The sequence below is a fragment of the Pinus tabuliformis genome, chromosome 3_2 (genome assembly GCF_031772625.1).
Source record: "Pinus tabuliformis cultivar Carrire ecotype Pingquan chromosome 3_2, CPIR1, whole genome shotgun sequence".
Taxonomy (NCBI): Eukaryota; Viridiplantae; Streptophyta; class Pinopsida; order Pinales; family Pinaceae; genus Pinus; species Pinus tabuliformis.
In genome coordinates, this window is record NC_142302.1 from 680,670,448 (window position 1) to 680,686,608 (window position 16,161).

Genomic DNA, 16,161 nt, shown 5'->3' on the forward strand with positions numbered 1-16,161 from the left:
ACTCTGTATTCACATAGTGAATCTATGGCTCGCTACCTATTCTCTATGGCTTACATAAGAGTGATACTATGAATCTATGACTCTTAATATTCAATTGATTAGCATCATGTTCTATGGCTCTCGATATTCATGTGTGAGATAGGACTATTGACAACAGTGACACTTGATGCAAACCTAATAACTTCAGCAGCAGTGGGAACAGACTCCGGATAGTTGTTGTTTGACAGCCATTATGTATCTCCAAGTCCTTGCATGGAAATCCATTCTATATTTCAGAGTTGTTATATTGGACAGCCATTTTCTATCTTGTGATCTGCAGAGGAAGAAAGAAAGGAGTATCTGTTGCACGTAGAACTTTGTATCTCCAAGCTTTAATGGCCTTGATATAACCTGGATTTCTTTTATCCAGAAGGGTTCTTTTCCAGTTATAAAAACTGTGTCTAAGTTGCACGAAACGGGGAAACGCGGAAGCGAAACGAAACGCGGAAGCGAAACGAAACGCGACCTCCCCAAATTTTGGAAACGGGGAAACGCGAATATATATAATAATATTATATATATATATATTAAAAACATTTAAAAATTATTAATATATATATGTGCAATCATAAAGCATTAATGATACATTTACTTAAACATTTTAACATTAAGATTAAATTTACATCACAATGATCACATTTACTCATGAGTCATCACATAATGAAAATAAAAATATAGGAACTGGAAAATCCAAAATCAGCCTTTATTTATATTAGTATATGAGGCTGCAAGTACAATAAAGACTATAAGGCTGCAAGAACTATAGAGACAAGTCACAAAAGACTAATCCTCATCATAACAATCCTCATCAAAAATAGAAGCAGAAGAATGCTCAACAGTGGATGGTGGTGCTGAAGAAGATGATGCACCAACTCCACTTCCAGAATCATCCTCAATATTCAGGGCAGCAAGAGAGAGATCCAAATCAGGATTTTCTGCATCCACATCCCATTCTTTAGAAGGACCACTGTTGTATTCTGGACCCCTACGAGATGCAAGGCGAAGGTTGGAGTGCACATAAACAAGATCCTCTGCTTTCTGTGAGCCCAACCTATTGCGCTTCACAGAATGAATAAAACCATAAGTGCTCCAATTCCTTTCTGCTGATGAAGAGCTTGCCACTTGTGAAAGAATACGAATGGCAAGGCTTTGCAAATGTACACCATTTGCTCCATGACAAATCCACCACCTAACTGGATTCATGGTGCTTCTCTCCTCCAAAGCTGATATATCTGCATAATCATCTATTCCTGCAGCGAAACTGGCAAATTCCTCCTTTACCTCCCTATGTAGGTGAGAAGGAAACATTCTCATTAGTGCTTTTTTCACCCCAGTAGCCACCTCTCTATCCTTATGGGGTGCCTTCCTCTTCCCATTGCTTTTAGCAATAAGCTCCTCATCATAAAATTTGGGGTTCAAAGCATGTGCTAAAGTGTGCAATGGTGTATTGAAATTGTTCCACCTGTCAACAATGATTTTCTTGATCAAACCAGCAAAATGATCATCAACAAACAGAAGTTGTGGAGACTCCTGCGAAATGATTTCCATAGTTTTCTCAACCATGGAATCCATGCCATCATATACCTCTCCCAAGAAAGGTTGGTCAGTGTCAGCACTCCGGAGAAGCTCAAATGCAGGGGTTGTGAACTTTAGCAAGAAATCTACCTTGCTCCACCAATCCTCATCAAGGCACAATCTACGCACCATAGATCCCCGCTCTGAATCTGCTTGTCTCCACTCAATCCACAGTTGACTCACCACCATAGAAACTAATGCATGCTTAACCTCAACAAGGCGGCGCAACATCACGAAGTTTGAGGCATATCTTGTCTCAGCAACTTTTAACAACTCCAATTTGGAGTACTCTCGAAATATGGCCTGAGACTGGTGGTGGTTGGTGATGAATTTGATAATCTCCCTTGCATCCCCTGTGACTTCCTTTATCCAGGAAACTTTGTTGTCGATCTCCTCTAAGATCAGATTCAGATTATGGACAATGCATGGCGTCCAAAATATGTGGTCATACCTCCCCTCAATAATCAAACCTGCAGCTTTGCAAACTGGTGCATTATCCGTGATAACTTGCACCACCCTGTTAGCCCCTATTTGTTCAATAGCTTTTATAATAATATCAGCAATGAACTGTGCATCTTTCACCTCTCCTGAGCAGTTTTCTGCCTTGATAAACATTGCTCCTTTGGGGGAAGTGGCAATGATATTTATCAATGGTCTGCGCCTCATATCTGTCCAACCATCTGAGACTATGGTAACCCCAGAGCTACTCCAGGAAGAACGAATTGGAGCTAAAACGTCCTCCACAAGTTCCTTCTCATTTTTGAGAAGCTGGGTTCTGACTTTCTCATAGTTGGGCCCCTTGTACCCTTGAGGAGCTTTGTTAACTGCCCTTATCATATCTTGCCAGTAAGGAGAGCGAACAACATTGAATGGGATACCACATGCATAAATGCACCTGGCAACTCTGGAATCAGCTTCTTCTCTTGCTTGCACATTCACCAATCTAGCAATTCTGCTATCCTGAACTGATTGGGATGCCCCTGAGCCTCTGGTATGTTTGGGTGCTGCTTGTTCATGTTCTTGACTGTGACCACCTCTCCTCTTTCTTGCTTCAACTACAATCCTTGGCTCAATGTTAGATGTAGCCTGAGTATGCTCATCATGCCTCCTCTTTGTACCATCCGCCTCATCTTGCTCTCTTTGATATGCCCTCCTTACCAACGGATCTACTGTTTTTGTGCAACCCAGAATCCCCTGTCCTCCTCCATGCAACAGATGCGCCTTCACTCTTGGGTAGGAGCCCTTGTACGTAATATTGCAAAGAGTGCATCGCCATTCCCATGAGCCACCACCTCCACATTTTTGAAGCTTCGTCACATGCCTCCAAAGAGGATAATATTCAGCCCTTGGGTTGGCCCTAGGGTTTGAAGTTGCAGCTGCACTTTCGCTGGAAGCCATTGCTGCAAAAATAAATTAAAAAAACAAATCTGTAAATAATAAATTTATAAAAACGTTTTTCATATTTTTGGCTGTATAAACCCTAGAAAAATTAAAGAAATAGTAAGAAAAAAACTAAGAAATAAATGTGGCTTACCCAAATTAATTATCTGTGGTTGAATCTACCCTAAAATGCCAGAAAAGAGGAGAAATATGGCTGTAGCTAAGCCAAATCTGCTGCAAAAATAAATTTAAAAAACAAATCTATAAATAAAAAACGTTTTTCAGCAATTTAGCTGCATAAACCCTAGCAAAATTGAAGAAATAGTAAGAAAAAACTAACAAAATGAATGTGGCTTACCCAAATTAATTTTCTGTGGTTGAAACTACCCGGAAATGCCAGAAAAGAGAAGAGAAATATGGCTGTAGCTGAGCCAAATCTGCTGCTACAGAAATCTCTTGCTGAAATCTCCTTCTCTTGCTGCTGAAATCTCCTTCTCTTGCTGAAATCTCCTTCTCTTGCTGCTGAAATCTACTTTGCTCAATGCTCAAAACACCAGCTACTGAAACAACTGCCAATCTCCAAGAGAAACTCCTTGCTGAATAGTGTGATGAGAGAATGAGAGGCACTGCTCTTTTATAACTTTAGAAATGCTTTCTAGAAGTGATTAGAAACCCTAAAATTAATTAAAAACTAATTAGGAATTTTTTTTTTTTAAAACAAATATTATTTTGCAGGAAACGGGGCCCGTACGGCGTGGAAACGAGTTTCCGTCCGTACGGGCGCGTTTCCATTTCGGGAAACGCGCCCGTACGGACGGAAACTCGTTTCCATGCCGTACGGTACGGGGAAACTCGTTTCCGTTTCGTTTCCGTACGGAAACGGCCTCCCCCCCTGCGTTTCCTGCTACTTAGAACTGTGTATGTCTATGGCATAAATGTTCTTTTTATTTTGTTGTAGCTAATACGGTATTACCTTGTTTGCGGTTCAATTATTAACACAGATCAGTAGGTAACATCGCTGCATTTTGAAGTCCAGAAGCATGCAGATAGGAAATTCATATCAAAACAGGAATTCTGTGAAGATCTGTAAGGAACAGCTTCTGCATGTTGTAGCCATAGTTTAATACCTTTGAAGAAATCCTGAAAAGAGGTCGAGTCCTTCTTCAACTCGACAAAAGATTCCGAACAAGGCACTGGGTTTCCGCCGGTAACCTACGTTGATCACGCAGGTTCAGCAATCCGCCCGTGCATACGTAACCATTCCGGCGGCGTCGAAGACTCGAATCTCTGCGTCGATAGTGAAACTCACGTAGCCACTCAGCGATCCGGCGACGTCGAAGACTGGAATCTCTGCGTCGATAGTGAAACTGTGAAAGTTCTAACTTCTAAATGCCTCGGCCCCGATACTAATCCGAAACCCGAAATACGCTTTACCCGCCATAATCCGAAACCCGAAAAAAAAACAAAACTGGCGGGACTCGCCAAAAAAACGCAGAACCGACGATTTTTTCAGAATCGCGAGTCAAACTTGCGTTGACCACGATTCAAAATCGGTCAACGCGAGTTGACTCGGAAAGTTTCTGATCGGATCGTTTAGCCGCCGATTCGATTTAAACTCGCGATTTTGCCGATTAAACGACGATTCCTGTTTCACTGTCCAAAACAATACCAAGACTCCAAACATGACATTACCATCAAAACCCCAAACATCAAAGAATAGTATTTTCTAGATTTCATCAGTAACCCTAATTAGACTAGGGTTTTTCACATTAGCATTGACATACACTTAGGTTAGGGTTTTATAGGGAACCTATTAGGGTTCTACAAACATAATGATTTTAATGAGGGTAGATTCAATCTAATGATTAATCTCCCAAACAAGAATTTCTATGATTCAAAGGTCTTAGACATAACACTTGTTAGTAATGTAAAACAGATTCCTCAGTATGAATGAGTATACCTAACAAAGAGAAACAAAACTTATAATCTAAGACATACCTTTGAGTTAGACAAACCTTATAGGACATGAATTCCAATATAACTTCTATGCTTTGTCTTGAGAGGTCTTCTCCATAGCCCTTGAGCATATCAACAAGCTTTTCCTAAACAACTTAAAAGAAATGTTATTAGTATCTAGTGTAAACACGTCTAGATAAGAAACAAAAAACCAAACATTAAAGATAATACAAGAGTAAGATAGTTATCTTTGGAAAATGGTGAGGGCTCCCTCTTAATGCAATGTCGAGGAATACTTATAACTTTAACAAAACAATTCATCAATGTTTTTCAAAGCATGTTAAACCTACAACTACTAAAAATCAAAATACAAAACAATTCAAAAACTTAGAGTAGAAGGACTTAGTAGTATGAGTCCTTTATTTTTGATTCTTTTGTCTTGTGCTTCTTTCAAGATCCTTTGTCGGCAACATTTGCATGATCTCTATTTCTCTTTCTATTTCTCAGATTCTCAGGACAATCACTTTTATAGTGACCCATCTTGTGTCAATTGTAGCATTTGATTTTGGATAGGTCTATCTTCCTCTAGGCCCTTTGGACTTCTTCAAGGATCCTTTGTTCTTGTGATGAGCGAAGTAGGCATTTGAAACTTTTTTTTCTTCATTCTCTTTGTTGCTTACTAGAGAAATCCTGACTTCTTCCTGACTACAAGCATTCCATAGTTGTTCAAATGTAGGAGTCTCCTTCCAGTTGTTGAGACCTAGTGATAAGGCACTCCATGATGTTGGTAAACCTAGAAGTGTAGTGATTACAAGTTCCTTCTCTGGTACTATCTCATCAATTGCCTAGAGTTCATCTCTTAATTTGGCTATTCTCACAAAGAAAGATGCCACAGTGTCTTCCTTTGTCATCTTTATAGATCTTAGTTCATTTTTAAGGCTTGCTATTTGACCAAGATTCTTGATAGTGAATAATTTTGATAATGCCTCATACATCTCTTGAGTAGAGTCTATGTTGGATATATAGGGGATGAGGTTATCCTTTATTCCATCCACCATTAGAGTCATGGCCAATATTTTTGTTTCCCTAAATTTTGCCTTTTCTGCATCACTTGACTCATTAGTAGGCTTCTTTACCTTTCCCTTGACTAGATCCAAAACTTTATTCTTCTCGAGGATGAGGTCTATCCTCTTCTTCCATGCCCTGTAGTTAGATGCTCCTTCTAGCTTGTTTTCTCCCTTCATTGAGTTAGACATTGTCCTTGAAGATGGTAGGCTTGACTTCTTATATGATCCTTTTGATGACCCTTATTCAAACCTCTTAAAACTCCTTTAAATAGATCTTTGAATTGCCTTTTGCCCTTCTTTACCTTAGCTCTGAAACCATGTTAGAAAATTAGAAAGGCAATTTTTTTTCTTTATATAGATAATTACTTGTGATATTCCTATGTTTTCCTTATGTTCCTCTTTTATCCTTTAGTTCATCAAGCAATTACCAAAACAATAGCACAAAGATCACAGACACTAGATGTAGGTGGACAGCTAGGGAAAAACCCTTATCTAGGGAAAACCCAGTCAACAACTCTTCCTTAATAATTTCATGAGATGATCGAAGACTCTTGACCTAGACATAGACTTCCTCCACACCAAGTCAACCTTTTCTTCCTTCTGTAGATGATAACCCTTTCAACAATAACTTTGACCTAGCAACAACAACTTGTAGCAACAACAAAACTTCAATCCAACAACAACTTCAACCCAGCAGTTAGCCCAACAACAACTTCGACCTAGCAGTATCTTCATCCTTCCAGCAAATATCCCAGTAAATCCACACGAGTGAGAGAGAGACAAACCCAGAAACTTCGATCTTCCTTCTTCCAACAACTTCGCACTTTTTCTGCTCTTCTTCTCTTAGATATCGAACTTGTGAGTGTGAGTGTTCCAAATGAATTTGAACTGCTTGTATATATAGGCTTCTGGTGAGGTTGAATTACCTTGTTTGAGGCCGACTTGGTGTGGAGGTGACAAATGACTTATTTGACTCAATAATAAATCTTTTTACATGATTCAAAAGCCCAAGAAGGGTCTCTTTAAATGGACAATGACTCTAATGACTCAGTATAAATCCTAGAAGTCCTCAATGGGGACTTTGACCTAAAACATGATGACCCAAGCATGAAACCCATGCTTTAATAAGTCATTAATAATAATAAAAAAAATTATTTCTTTCTTTTGATAAATACATTTCATAATGACTCAAGTACAAATATGAAGACCGAACCTAGTTACATTCTTCAACAGAAAATTGTAGCCATGCGTGATATTTTCATCATGTGAAGAATTTAATAATTTGAATTTATAATTTCCCTCCAAAATATTTCAAAGTTGGTCTCATGCTATTTCAAGTCGGCTAGGCCCCAAAGGCACCCATTCGATCTCCTCAAAAAGTCTATATAAAGGAGACCTCTCCTCATTTGCACACATCAATTTGTATCTTGGGATCTCTGTTCTAGCCAAGGAGAAAGAGGAATAGGAGGGCTGAATTTCAAAAGGGAGACTTGGAGGATTTCTCATGCTCTTGGTTATTGGTTTGGCCATTCTTCTAAGGTTGTTTCTGATGTATTGTTGTTCTATGAACTCTCTCTCTCATAAGGAAGAATTTATGGGTTCTCCGCTTGTGGGTTTTGCCCTGGCCTCAGGCCTAATTTCTGTGTCTCTTGTGTCATGGTTTCTTGGTTATTTCTTTTGTTTCTACTGTGATTTATTACTGCTCTCTCATGCTTGTGAATGAATTTTCTTATAACTCATTAATCATGTAAAATTTTAATGCTAATAATGATTGTTTGAAGCTGCTATCTATATAAGAAAATTGTTCTAGCATTTCCCTAGTAAAATCAACATCTGTGACTTTGAGAAATGTTAAATGGTGTGTTAGAACATATAATTTAACCATCTATCTCTCTACCTGCTGCTACCCATATAATTCAGGACTCTAGTTAAAGGATCACAACTTTCTTCTTGGTGCTCCTTGATAGGGGCACCAAGAGGCAGGCAGAATGTGGCACTATTCCAGCAGCCAGATCTGTCAGACCCCAAGAGGCAGCGCATCCCCCAGCAGGGAAACCCTTGAGAAGTTGTTGTATGGGACCTTGAAACAGCTCATGCCAGACTAATAGGCAGCGGGGATCTACCAGCTCTTGGCAGAGTGCCACCTCTTCCAGAGAAAGAGACATCCACTAGCCTAGATCCATCTCCTTTGGACTGTTTCTTATAGAGAGTTTCTTTCCTTTTGCCTTGGATGGTAGGAGAGCTTCCCTTTCAACTCCAGAGGAAGACCCCCTTCCTCTTCCATTCAATAGCAGACATTTGTAGCATTGAGGCTCTTTGCCTTGTACACTGCCACAGAGCATTGTATTTCTTCCTTTTAGCATTGTGACAGTTGTGTTTAGATTTACAGTATAGCACTGATTCTTGCATTTGTAGGGGTGGCCATTGCACTCCCACTTTGTACCACCACTTATGTACTGAACAGCGCTGTTGACCTACTTTTGGTCATTTTTTGGACATTGATAAACTTATCTTATCTACAGCCATGCTCTCTTTCTAGTTAAAAGAGTTATCTTTTCCAATTTATATCCTTTACAACAATTATTTTTCATAAACCTTTCAATAACGTCCACTATTTCATCCTTATTCACAATAATTCTGCAACTTGTTGGCTATTGAAGCCAAACTTAATTATTTAATGGAACTTTCTTTGTAATGAGAAATGCCTATTTTCCAATATAAAGTGTTTACACTCCAGAAATAGCTTTCTTTGAAATTTATTTGCAAAAGCAATGCAAAATGAATGGTTTCCTTAGCTTAATGCAAGCTAATAGTATTTTTCTTGTTTGCAGCTCAAAGGGTGTCCTGTCTCGTGCATAAAGAGAGAATCATTTCTCTGAAATACTGTCGTCAGACAATGGAACTCAGAATATCTGTTGTACTTTCTACAGCATTGGAACTCCAAAGGCATGAGATCACCCGTTTGCAAGCTGCACAGACACCCAAGTTTGAATTAAGCATTGATTATTTGAAATCAGATGGTTGTATGTTAAACATAAAGAAGTTTCTACGTGTAAGGATTTTGTATATTATTACACTTTTTTCACAAAAGACTACTCTGCAATGTTCTAATAGAATATTAGATAGTCTGCTAGAATTCTAATTTATATTTTTTCTCCTTGATAATTTGTTATTTTCTCTTCACTGCTATTGTAAATTTTCAATTGGCATTTTTGTTCCTAAATTTGAGTAGTTCTATGAAAAATACTGTATATACATCTGTGCCATTTCCTTCATAAAGATTTAGTGTCTTTATTGCAATGTTCTAATATAATTTTGGATAGTCTGGTAGAATTTTAATTTATAAAATTTCTCCTTGATAATTTGTTATTTTTTCTTCACTGCTATTGTAAATTTTCAATTGGCATTTTTCTTCTTAAATTTCAGTTCCAGTCTAAGTAACCAGATTTGTTCTATAGGGCCCACGAATCCGAATCCGTGTGTCCGACACGATTCTCTTGAAATTCTTGTCCAAAAAACATGACACGCCATGTCCTATTTTGACACGTCGAATCCCCCAGCGTGTCACGTTTTTGTAAATCGTGTCTTGTTTTCCAGGACTCATTAGGTGGCAAAAGTGACCTGCGCGGGTATGAAAAGGCTGCATTTGGTCATTACAGCCACGCATATTTTCATTTGGCAAGCGTTTTGGCAGTGTAATGATCAAGTCTAGGCCCTAGTATTGATATGTTAGTCATGGTAATGTTAAATTCTTAATGTCACTTTTACTTAAATTTTTAACATTACCATGAAATGACTCAGGATGTTTGAGAGTGGTTCTGGCCTCATTGGATTTCATATGGAGAAAGTAGAATTTTAGATTTCATTCAAAATCCAGAAGAATTATCAGTTTTTCAGGATTTTAGGATTGGGTAATTGCAATGTTTCCATTGAATTTTGTCATGTATTAGGGTATGGAACTCGTATTTAATTAAGAGCACCAATCCCTCTACCTTGATGTTAGTGACATTGGTTTTCGAACTCCTGTATCATGACCCTCCTAAAAATGTATGCATCACTCAAACAAAATCTTGACTTGACATGTTATGCTTGTTCTATGTTATGTTAATGCTTAAAGGGTGATATTAATGACAAAGATCCCTATACAGATACAGAGGTAATGACAAAGATACCTCTGGATATTGATGCTTAGAGGGTGATATTAATGACAAAGATCTTGATTTTCCAACAAGAGTAAAAAATTAGACATTTCTCGTGGTGGCAAGAGGGCCAAGCATAATAAATAGATAATAGATTGACATGTCTTTGAATTTTGTATGTACTATGCATGCTAATAGCTATAGATGAAGTTCTATGTTTGAAATCAATAAATTTGTATCATTAATTAAAATTTGTGTAAGAAATATCTAATTATATATATATATAACGAATCCTACGTGTCCTGTTTCGGGGGGTCAACGTGTCCAAATCCGACACCACGAATCCCGAATCCCCGTGTCAGGTGACTTAGGTTCCAGTATGAAAAATATTGTATATACATCTATGTCATTTCCTTCATAAAGATTACTGCCTTTATTGTTTCAGATTACTCTATCTACCGATACTGGTAAAGGAAAAAATGATGATATTTGAACTTTGAACTCCCTGATGGTAAATTTTCCAAATCACAACATAGTTGTTTTTTCTAGTTTGGTACTTCCTTGGCATTTGTGTTAGTTACTTGTCTTCATTGTTCATAGCAGTGTTGCGAAAACCATGATTTTTTGCATGAAACGATTAAATCGGCGATTTTTCAAAATGAAAAAATCGCCATTTAATCACAATTTTTTCAAAAAAATCGTGATTTTTGTATATATATATATATATTGTATTTTTTTAATTTTGCCAATTTCTACCAATTTTATCCCATTTTTTACGATTTTTTCCAATTTTGGACCCTCTGATTTAATCCCGATCGCGATGTTCGCAACATTGGTTCATAGATGAAAGGTTGTTTTCTTCCTCAGCGAAGTCCAGAAAAAAATTGAAATCTTTTATAGTTTCACATTTTTTAGGAAGATAGTTTCCAGAATCAAATATTTCCAAATAAAAACCTTAATAGAAAAAACACGAGTTGTTTTAGGAGTCTGCATTATGTTGGATTCCACCGGAGTTTCTTTCATCAAGAATTATCATGTCAATAGGATTTTGTTGTGTTAATTTTCAACTGCTCTATGCTGTTACAATTATTTTAGCCCAATTCTTAACTTAAATAGCAATTAAATTAATCTTCCAGAAAACAATAGCAATTGTAGATAGAACAGTAAATGACAATGAGCAATAATAGACAACAAAATTTGGTCAAATACAAGTGGGAAAACCCTTTTAAATTCTTCTTATTATTAGATTGTTATAAAATGTTCAACAAAGAGTATAATAATCCAATTTCAACAATGAATCAAAGTCAACCTTTGACTATGCTAATAGACAAATCAATATCCAATCAATGATGAGCCTCAAAAGTCAACTCTGGTCAACTGTCAAAGTCTGCAATTTTTGTCCAAGTTTACAATAGTCAAACAAGCCCTAATCAGTGAACAAAGTCAATGGTCAACTCCACCAATCATCTCTATCAAAGCAACAATAAATGTGGCCTCAAGTATGGGTAAATGTTAGCCCAAAACAGTCCAAAAAAACCCAGTCCAACTCAGTCAATGGAGAGAGAAATTATGTAGTCAATTCTTATGGTCAACCCTGCAGTCAATGCCAGTGAAACAACCCATAACACCTCGGTTTTTGTGCAGTCAACTCAAGCTCAAGAAATCAGAATTTTCCCAGTCAAAACAAGGCAAAACATGAAGTCAAACTCGGTCAAACAGATGTCAAATCCTCCAGCAGAAAAGTCAACATAGAATTGCCTCCAAGACCCTCACACATGTGAACTTGACCTGATATTTTAGAGTTGCACGAACCAATGAGAAGAGGAGAGAGATGCTTGATGAGTGTGTGCGAATGAGGTTGATGTGACACGTATTTATATGTGATGGAGTAGGGCTAATTAGCCTCTTAGGCCGACCTTAACTTTTTTGCCATTGTGGGCTTCTTCATCAAAAATATTCTACTAGACTTCTAGTCCCAAGAAATAGTGTATCATACCAGGATCCTTCATCTTGAACTCAAAGGCCAACTCCCTCTTACATTCGAGCATCAAGGGCTCACTACTTGTCAAGAATATATCATCAACATATAAAACTAAAATCAAAGGCATACCTTGGACCACCTTGAGGTCGATGTTGGGATCAGTGCTACTTCTTGTGAATCCAAGCTTCATCAGGTAACTGTCAATATAGGCATACCATGCTATGGGGGCTTGCTTTAGGCCATACAATGCCTTCTTCAAGCTACAAACATGTCTTTTGGTCCTTCATTTCAAATCCCTGTGGCTACTCAACGTAAACTTTTTCCTGTAACACGCCATGAAGGAATGTCATCTTTACATCCATTTGGTGAAGAGCCCATCGTTAACTAGCAACAAGGGCAACAATCAATCTAATGGTTGTGTAGTGAGCAACGAGAGAAAATATATCATCATAATTTTCTTCCTCTTTCTAAAAGAACCCTCAGGCCATGAACTTTGACTTGTATATTCGATGTTTGATTTGAAAATGGGGCACTAAAGGTTTCTTGTCAAGATTACAAGAACCTCTCCCACTCCAGAGCTTATATATTTCCAAGACCTTATGATTAACCATTTGCGGAATTAAAAAGTGCTTGAAAATAGGTGTATGCTTGTGTTTGTTTTTAAACTGTTTATGTGCTTTAAGTTGGTTTGCTTAAACTGATATAAAAACATATAACAGTGAAACAATGCAGCAAATAAGCATCACACATAACAACAATATAATATGGAGTTCACCCATACCTCTTGGGCTACGTCTCCTTGAGCTCTAGTCAATTCAACTAGGCTCTCTGGGATTATGTCTTAAATTCTTTTACAAGCTCCACGCTCAACTCCATTGGTTTACAACTGAACCTATGGGTTTATAATGCCATCTTATCTTGTTGGATGCCCTCACTTTGCAGACAGATCTAGGCTTCTCTGGACTAGACTCCTTCAATTAGCGCTTTGAGCCATCTTGCTCTAACTTGCACCAACTCCCTCAAAATTCTCTCACTGTCTCTGGAATGTCTTCTTCTATCTTCAGCACACTTTGAACACTAGCAACAACTTGATCATTTCGACCATTTGCTGTTCTGTAGCTTCATTACAACTCCATGGCTCTTAGAAGTCTGCTGTGAGCTTTGTCTCTGGGTCTGGGTCTGGCTCTCGGCTCTGGGTCTGGCTCTTGGCTCTGGGTCTCACGAGCTTCTCTCGGCCTCTGTAGTTCGCTTGACCTCCAAGCGACTCTCGACAACCTTCCAGCGACCTTGGCAACTCTTCGCTGCTGTCAATTGAGCTCTCTGGTTCACTCGACCTCCAAGTGACTCCAAAACTCTCTGCACTGCCTTTCAATTGTGCTCTATGGCTTTTGTGAGGTCTTCTTCGACTCTATGGCTTCCACGACCGTTCCTTTGTCAATTGTGATCATGAGGAATCATTCTTTTTCCCGGCGCTGCCTCTTCGTGCTTCAAAACGCATCCCTGTTACAGAAATGCCTGCCTGTAGCGTGGCACAAGGAATGATAGCTATTTCCAAATGGAAATGCACCGACGACACATGAAACTCGGTTGTTTTGGCCTTTCTGTACAGAAATATTGAAAATGCAATATAACAGAAAATACACAGGCAAATGCATGAAAACGCGTTCATTAGCCATGAGCTGGAACTCAAAATGTATGCAATTGCATCTATAAACCTGTCGGGTTTGCCATTCTATCGCAAATCGCAAGTCGCATGGCGAAATGGCCAAGAACACCAAATACACAGGAATATATTGAAAATTCGAAAATCCAGACTTAAAATAATATGCAGCCGCATTTATAAACCCTATTGGATCCGCGCCCTGATCGCTAATCGCAATCACGCTGTGTCAACAACCCTTTATATGTGGTCGCGATTGCTGATCGCCGATCGCCAATATCGGCGCATCACATATCGCTATCGGAATGGCCCGAGGGTTCTTTCCATATACCATGTAACATTGCGATGCAATCTCATATCGCCGACACCGATCTGCCGATCCGATCATTGCAATCGCAAGTCGGCACTGTTGCATATTGGCGCCATCGCTGATCACATATCGGCATATCGCAGTGCTACGGGTCCTTCCCTTTTGGGTGTGCCGATCACTGATCGGCTGATCGCAATTGCAATCGCGCATCGCCTCACTCGGGGTTCCGACATCGCATGTAGGCCTACCCCCAATCTGATATATCGGAGATCGCTGATCGGGGGTTCGTCCGACGTTTGGTTTAAGTCCGCCCTTTGCCTTTCTCCGATGCGATTTCCTTAAGGAATGCATATAAAGCCGTAAGCCCATTTTTATAAGAATTTGCCTCATTTTCAAAGGACCATGGCAAATTTCTTTCTGCGATAACTTCTGCATCCGAAGTCCATTTTAGCCCATTCAAATTGCAGTAGATTCAAAGTGAAAAGATCTACGAAATGGGACTATTTCCAGGAGCAGCCCTTGACTTTCATTTTCCTCTGTGAGGAACACTTTAGACTTAGAAGTCTATCCAAGATCCATTTTGGATCACACCTTCCCACTAAAAGAACTTTTGGTCAACAAAACACTGACAACTTGATCTGAACAGTAGATGAGAGTAACAACACCCTCTTCTTTCAGCCTCCATACACTTGCTTTGCATAGTGCTTCTGAACCAAAGCCTTTGACCACTCTCCTTCCTGGATGTGTTGGTCCTCTTGGGAAGCACTGTTTTCCGCCTTGACTTCATGCAGAACTCCTGATGAGAAGGTTACAGAATGTAGTTTGAACTTCTCTTCCTTGATCATTGATCCAAGGTGGCTCAAACAAATTTGAAGTTACATCTGCTTCACAAAAATTTACATTTGTACATGTTTGACATGCTATCAACAACAACTATTAACAACAACAGAATTACAGATAACCACTAGGTGGCCTAAACTCCTGCTTCAACAAAAGGAACAAATTTCACATCTTGTGAACACCTCCATGTTTTTACATCTGCATACAAATGATGGACTAGATAACAAGCCCACAAAACATGCCTTTAAAACAAATGACCCTTCAAGTCAAGCATGTAGAAAAGATCTCAAGGATTCTTTTCAAAAGATGAAACACTTCATCATTATCTCCATCTTGGAGACCAAATCAACTTTTCTCAAGTCAATATTACATGCATGTTTACAACAAAGAAATCAACCCTGCAAGTTAATTACACATACATGTTCAAATACAAGGAAATCATCAGCATCCCTGTGTTCATACAAATCATTCTCATGCATGCATTTCATCCTTCAACTTTCGCTTAAGCACACTGTACTTTCGACGCTGAAATGAATATAATGTTGCAATAACAAAGTGAGTCTCCTTCTCAACTTTTCCATTCACCTTCTTGGTAAAAACCTGCAACTTGCATTCCATTAACAAAGAAATGCAAATAGATGCATTATATCAATAGACATGCAATCTTAATTGGATAAGAACTCTAACCATTTCTTACCAATCCATTTGAAAGGTAGGACCTTTGTCTGCACATCAACATCAACATGTGAATCATCCTAAAACACATCATTCATGGAATCTTTCTTTCCATTCCTACCATTTTCTCTTTCCACCTTCTTCAGCTTTTGTGGAAGCATTGTTGGATTCGGAGTCCAACACTTTTCAGCAATGTGTCCTTGCTTATGGCAGTAAGTGCAACACATGTGCATTCTCTTGACAACATGATTTGCCTTGTCCAGTGGACCTTTGGCTTCTTGCTTCCTTTCCTTCAAAAGTTCCCTGTATGTGGCTATTCTCTTCCAACATCTAGAAACATGATGGTTATCCAAACCACAAAAGGAACATGCAATTCTTTTCCAATGCTTACATGGAATTTATCATGCTCATCATAATCAAAAGGAATATGGTTAGAACCAGATTTATACCTTTCTCTTTCACCTTTATTTCCTTCCTGAGGAGGTGAATTGAATGAAGAAGTGGCTCCCCTTGGAACGCCATCAATCTCTTCAAGGCTA

General features: G+C 38.6%; 1 protein-coding gene across 2 annotated transcripts in view; it reads left to right on the forward strand.

The window, feature by feature from the left end:
• LOC149182476 (uncharacterized) overlaps positions 1-9,261 on the forward strand; it is a 271,544-nt gene extending 262,283 nt beyond the window's left edge. For both annotated transcript variants that reach the window (XM_089416867.1, XM_089416868.1), the window contains one exon: positions 8,849-9,261. In XM_089416867.1, coding sequence (XP_089272993.1) covers positions 8,849-8,876 — 28 coding nt within the window. In that variant the 3' untranslated portion in view covers positions 8,877-9,261. The remainder of the gene's footprint in view (positions 1-8,848) is intronic.
• The last annotated feature ends 6,900 nt before the right edge of the window (positions 9,262-16,161 follow it).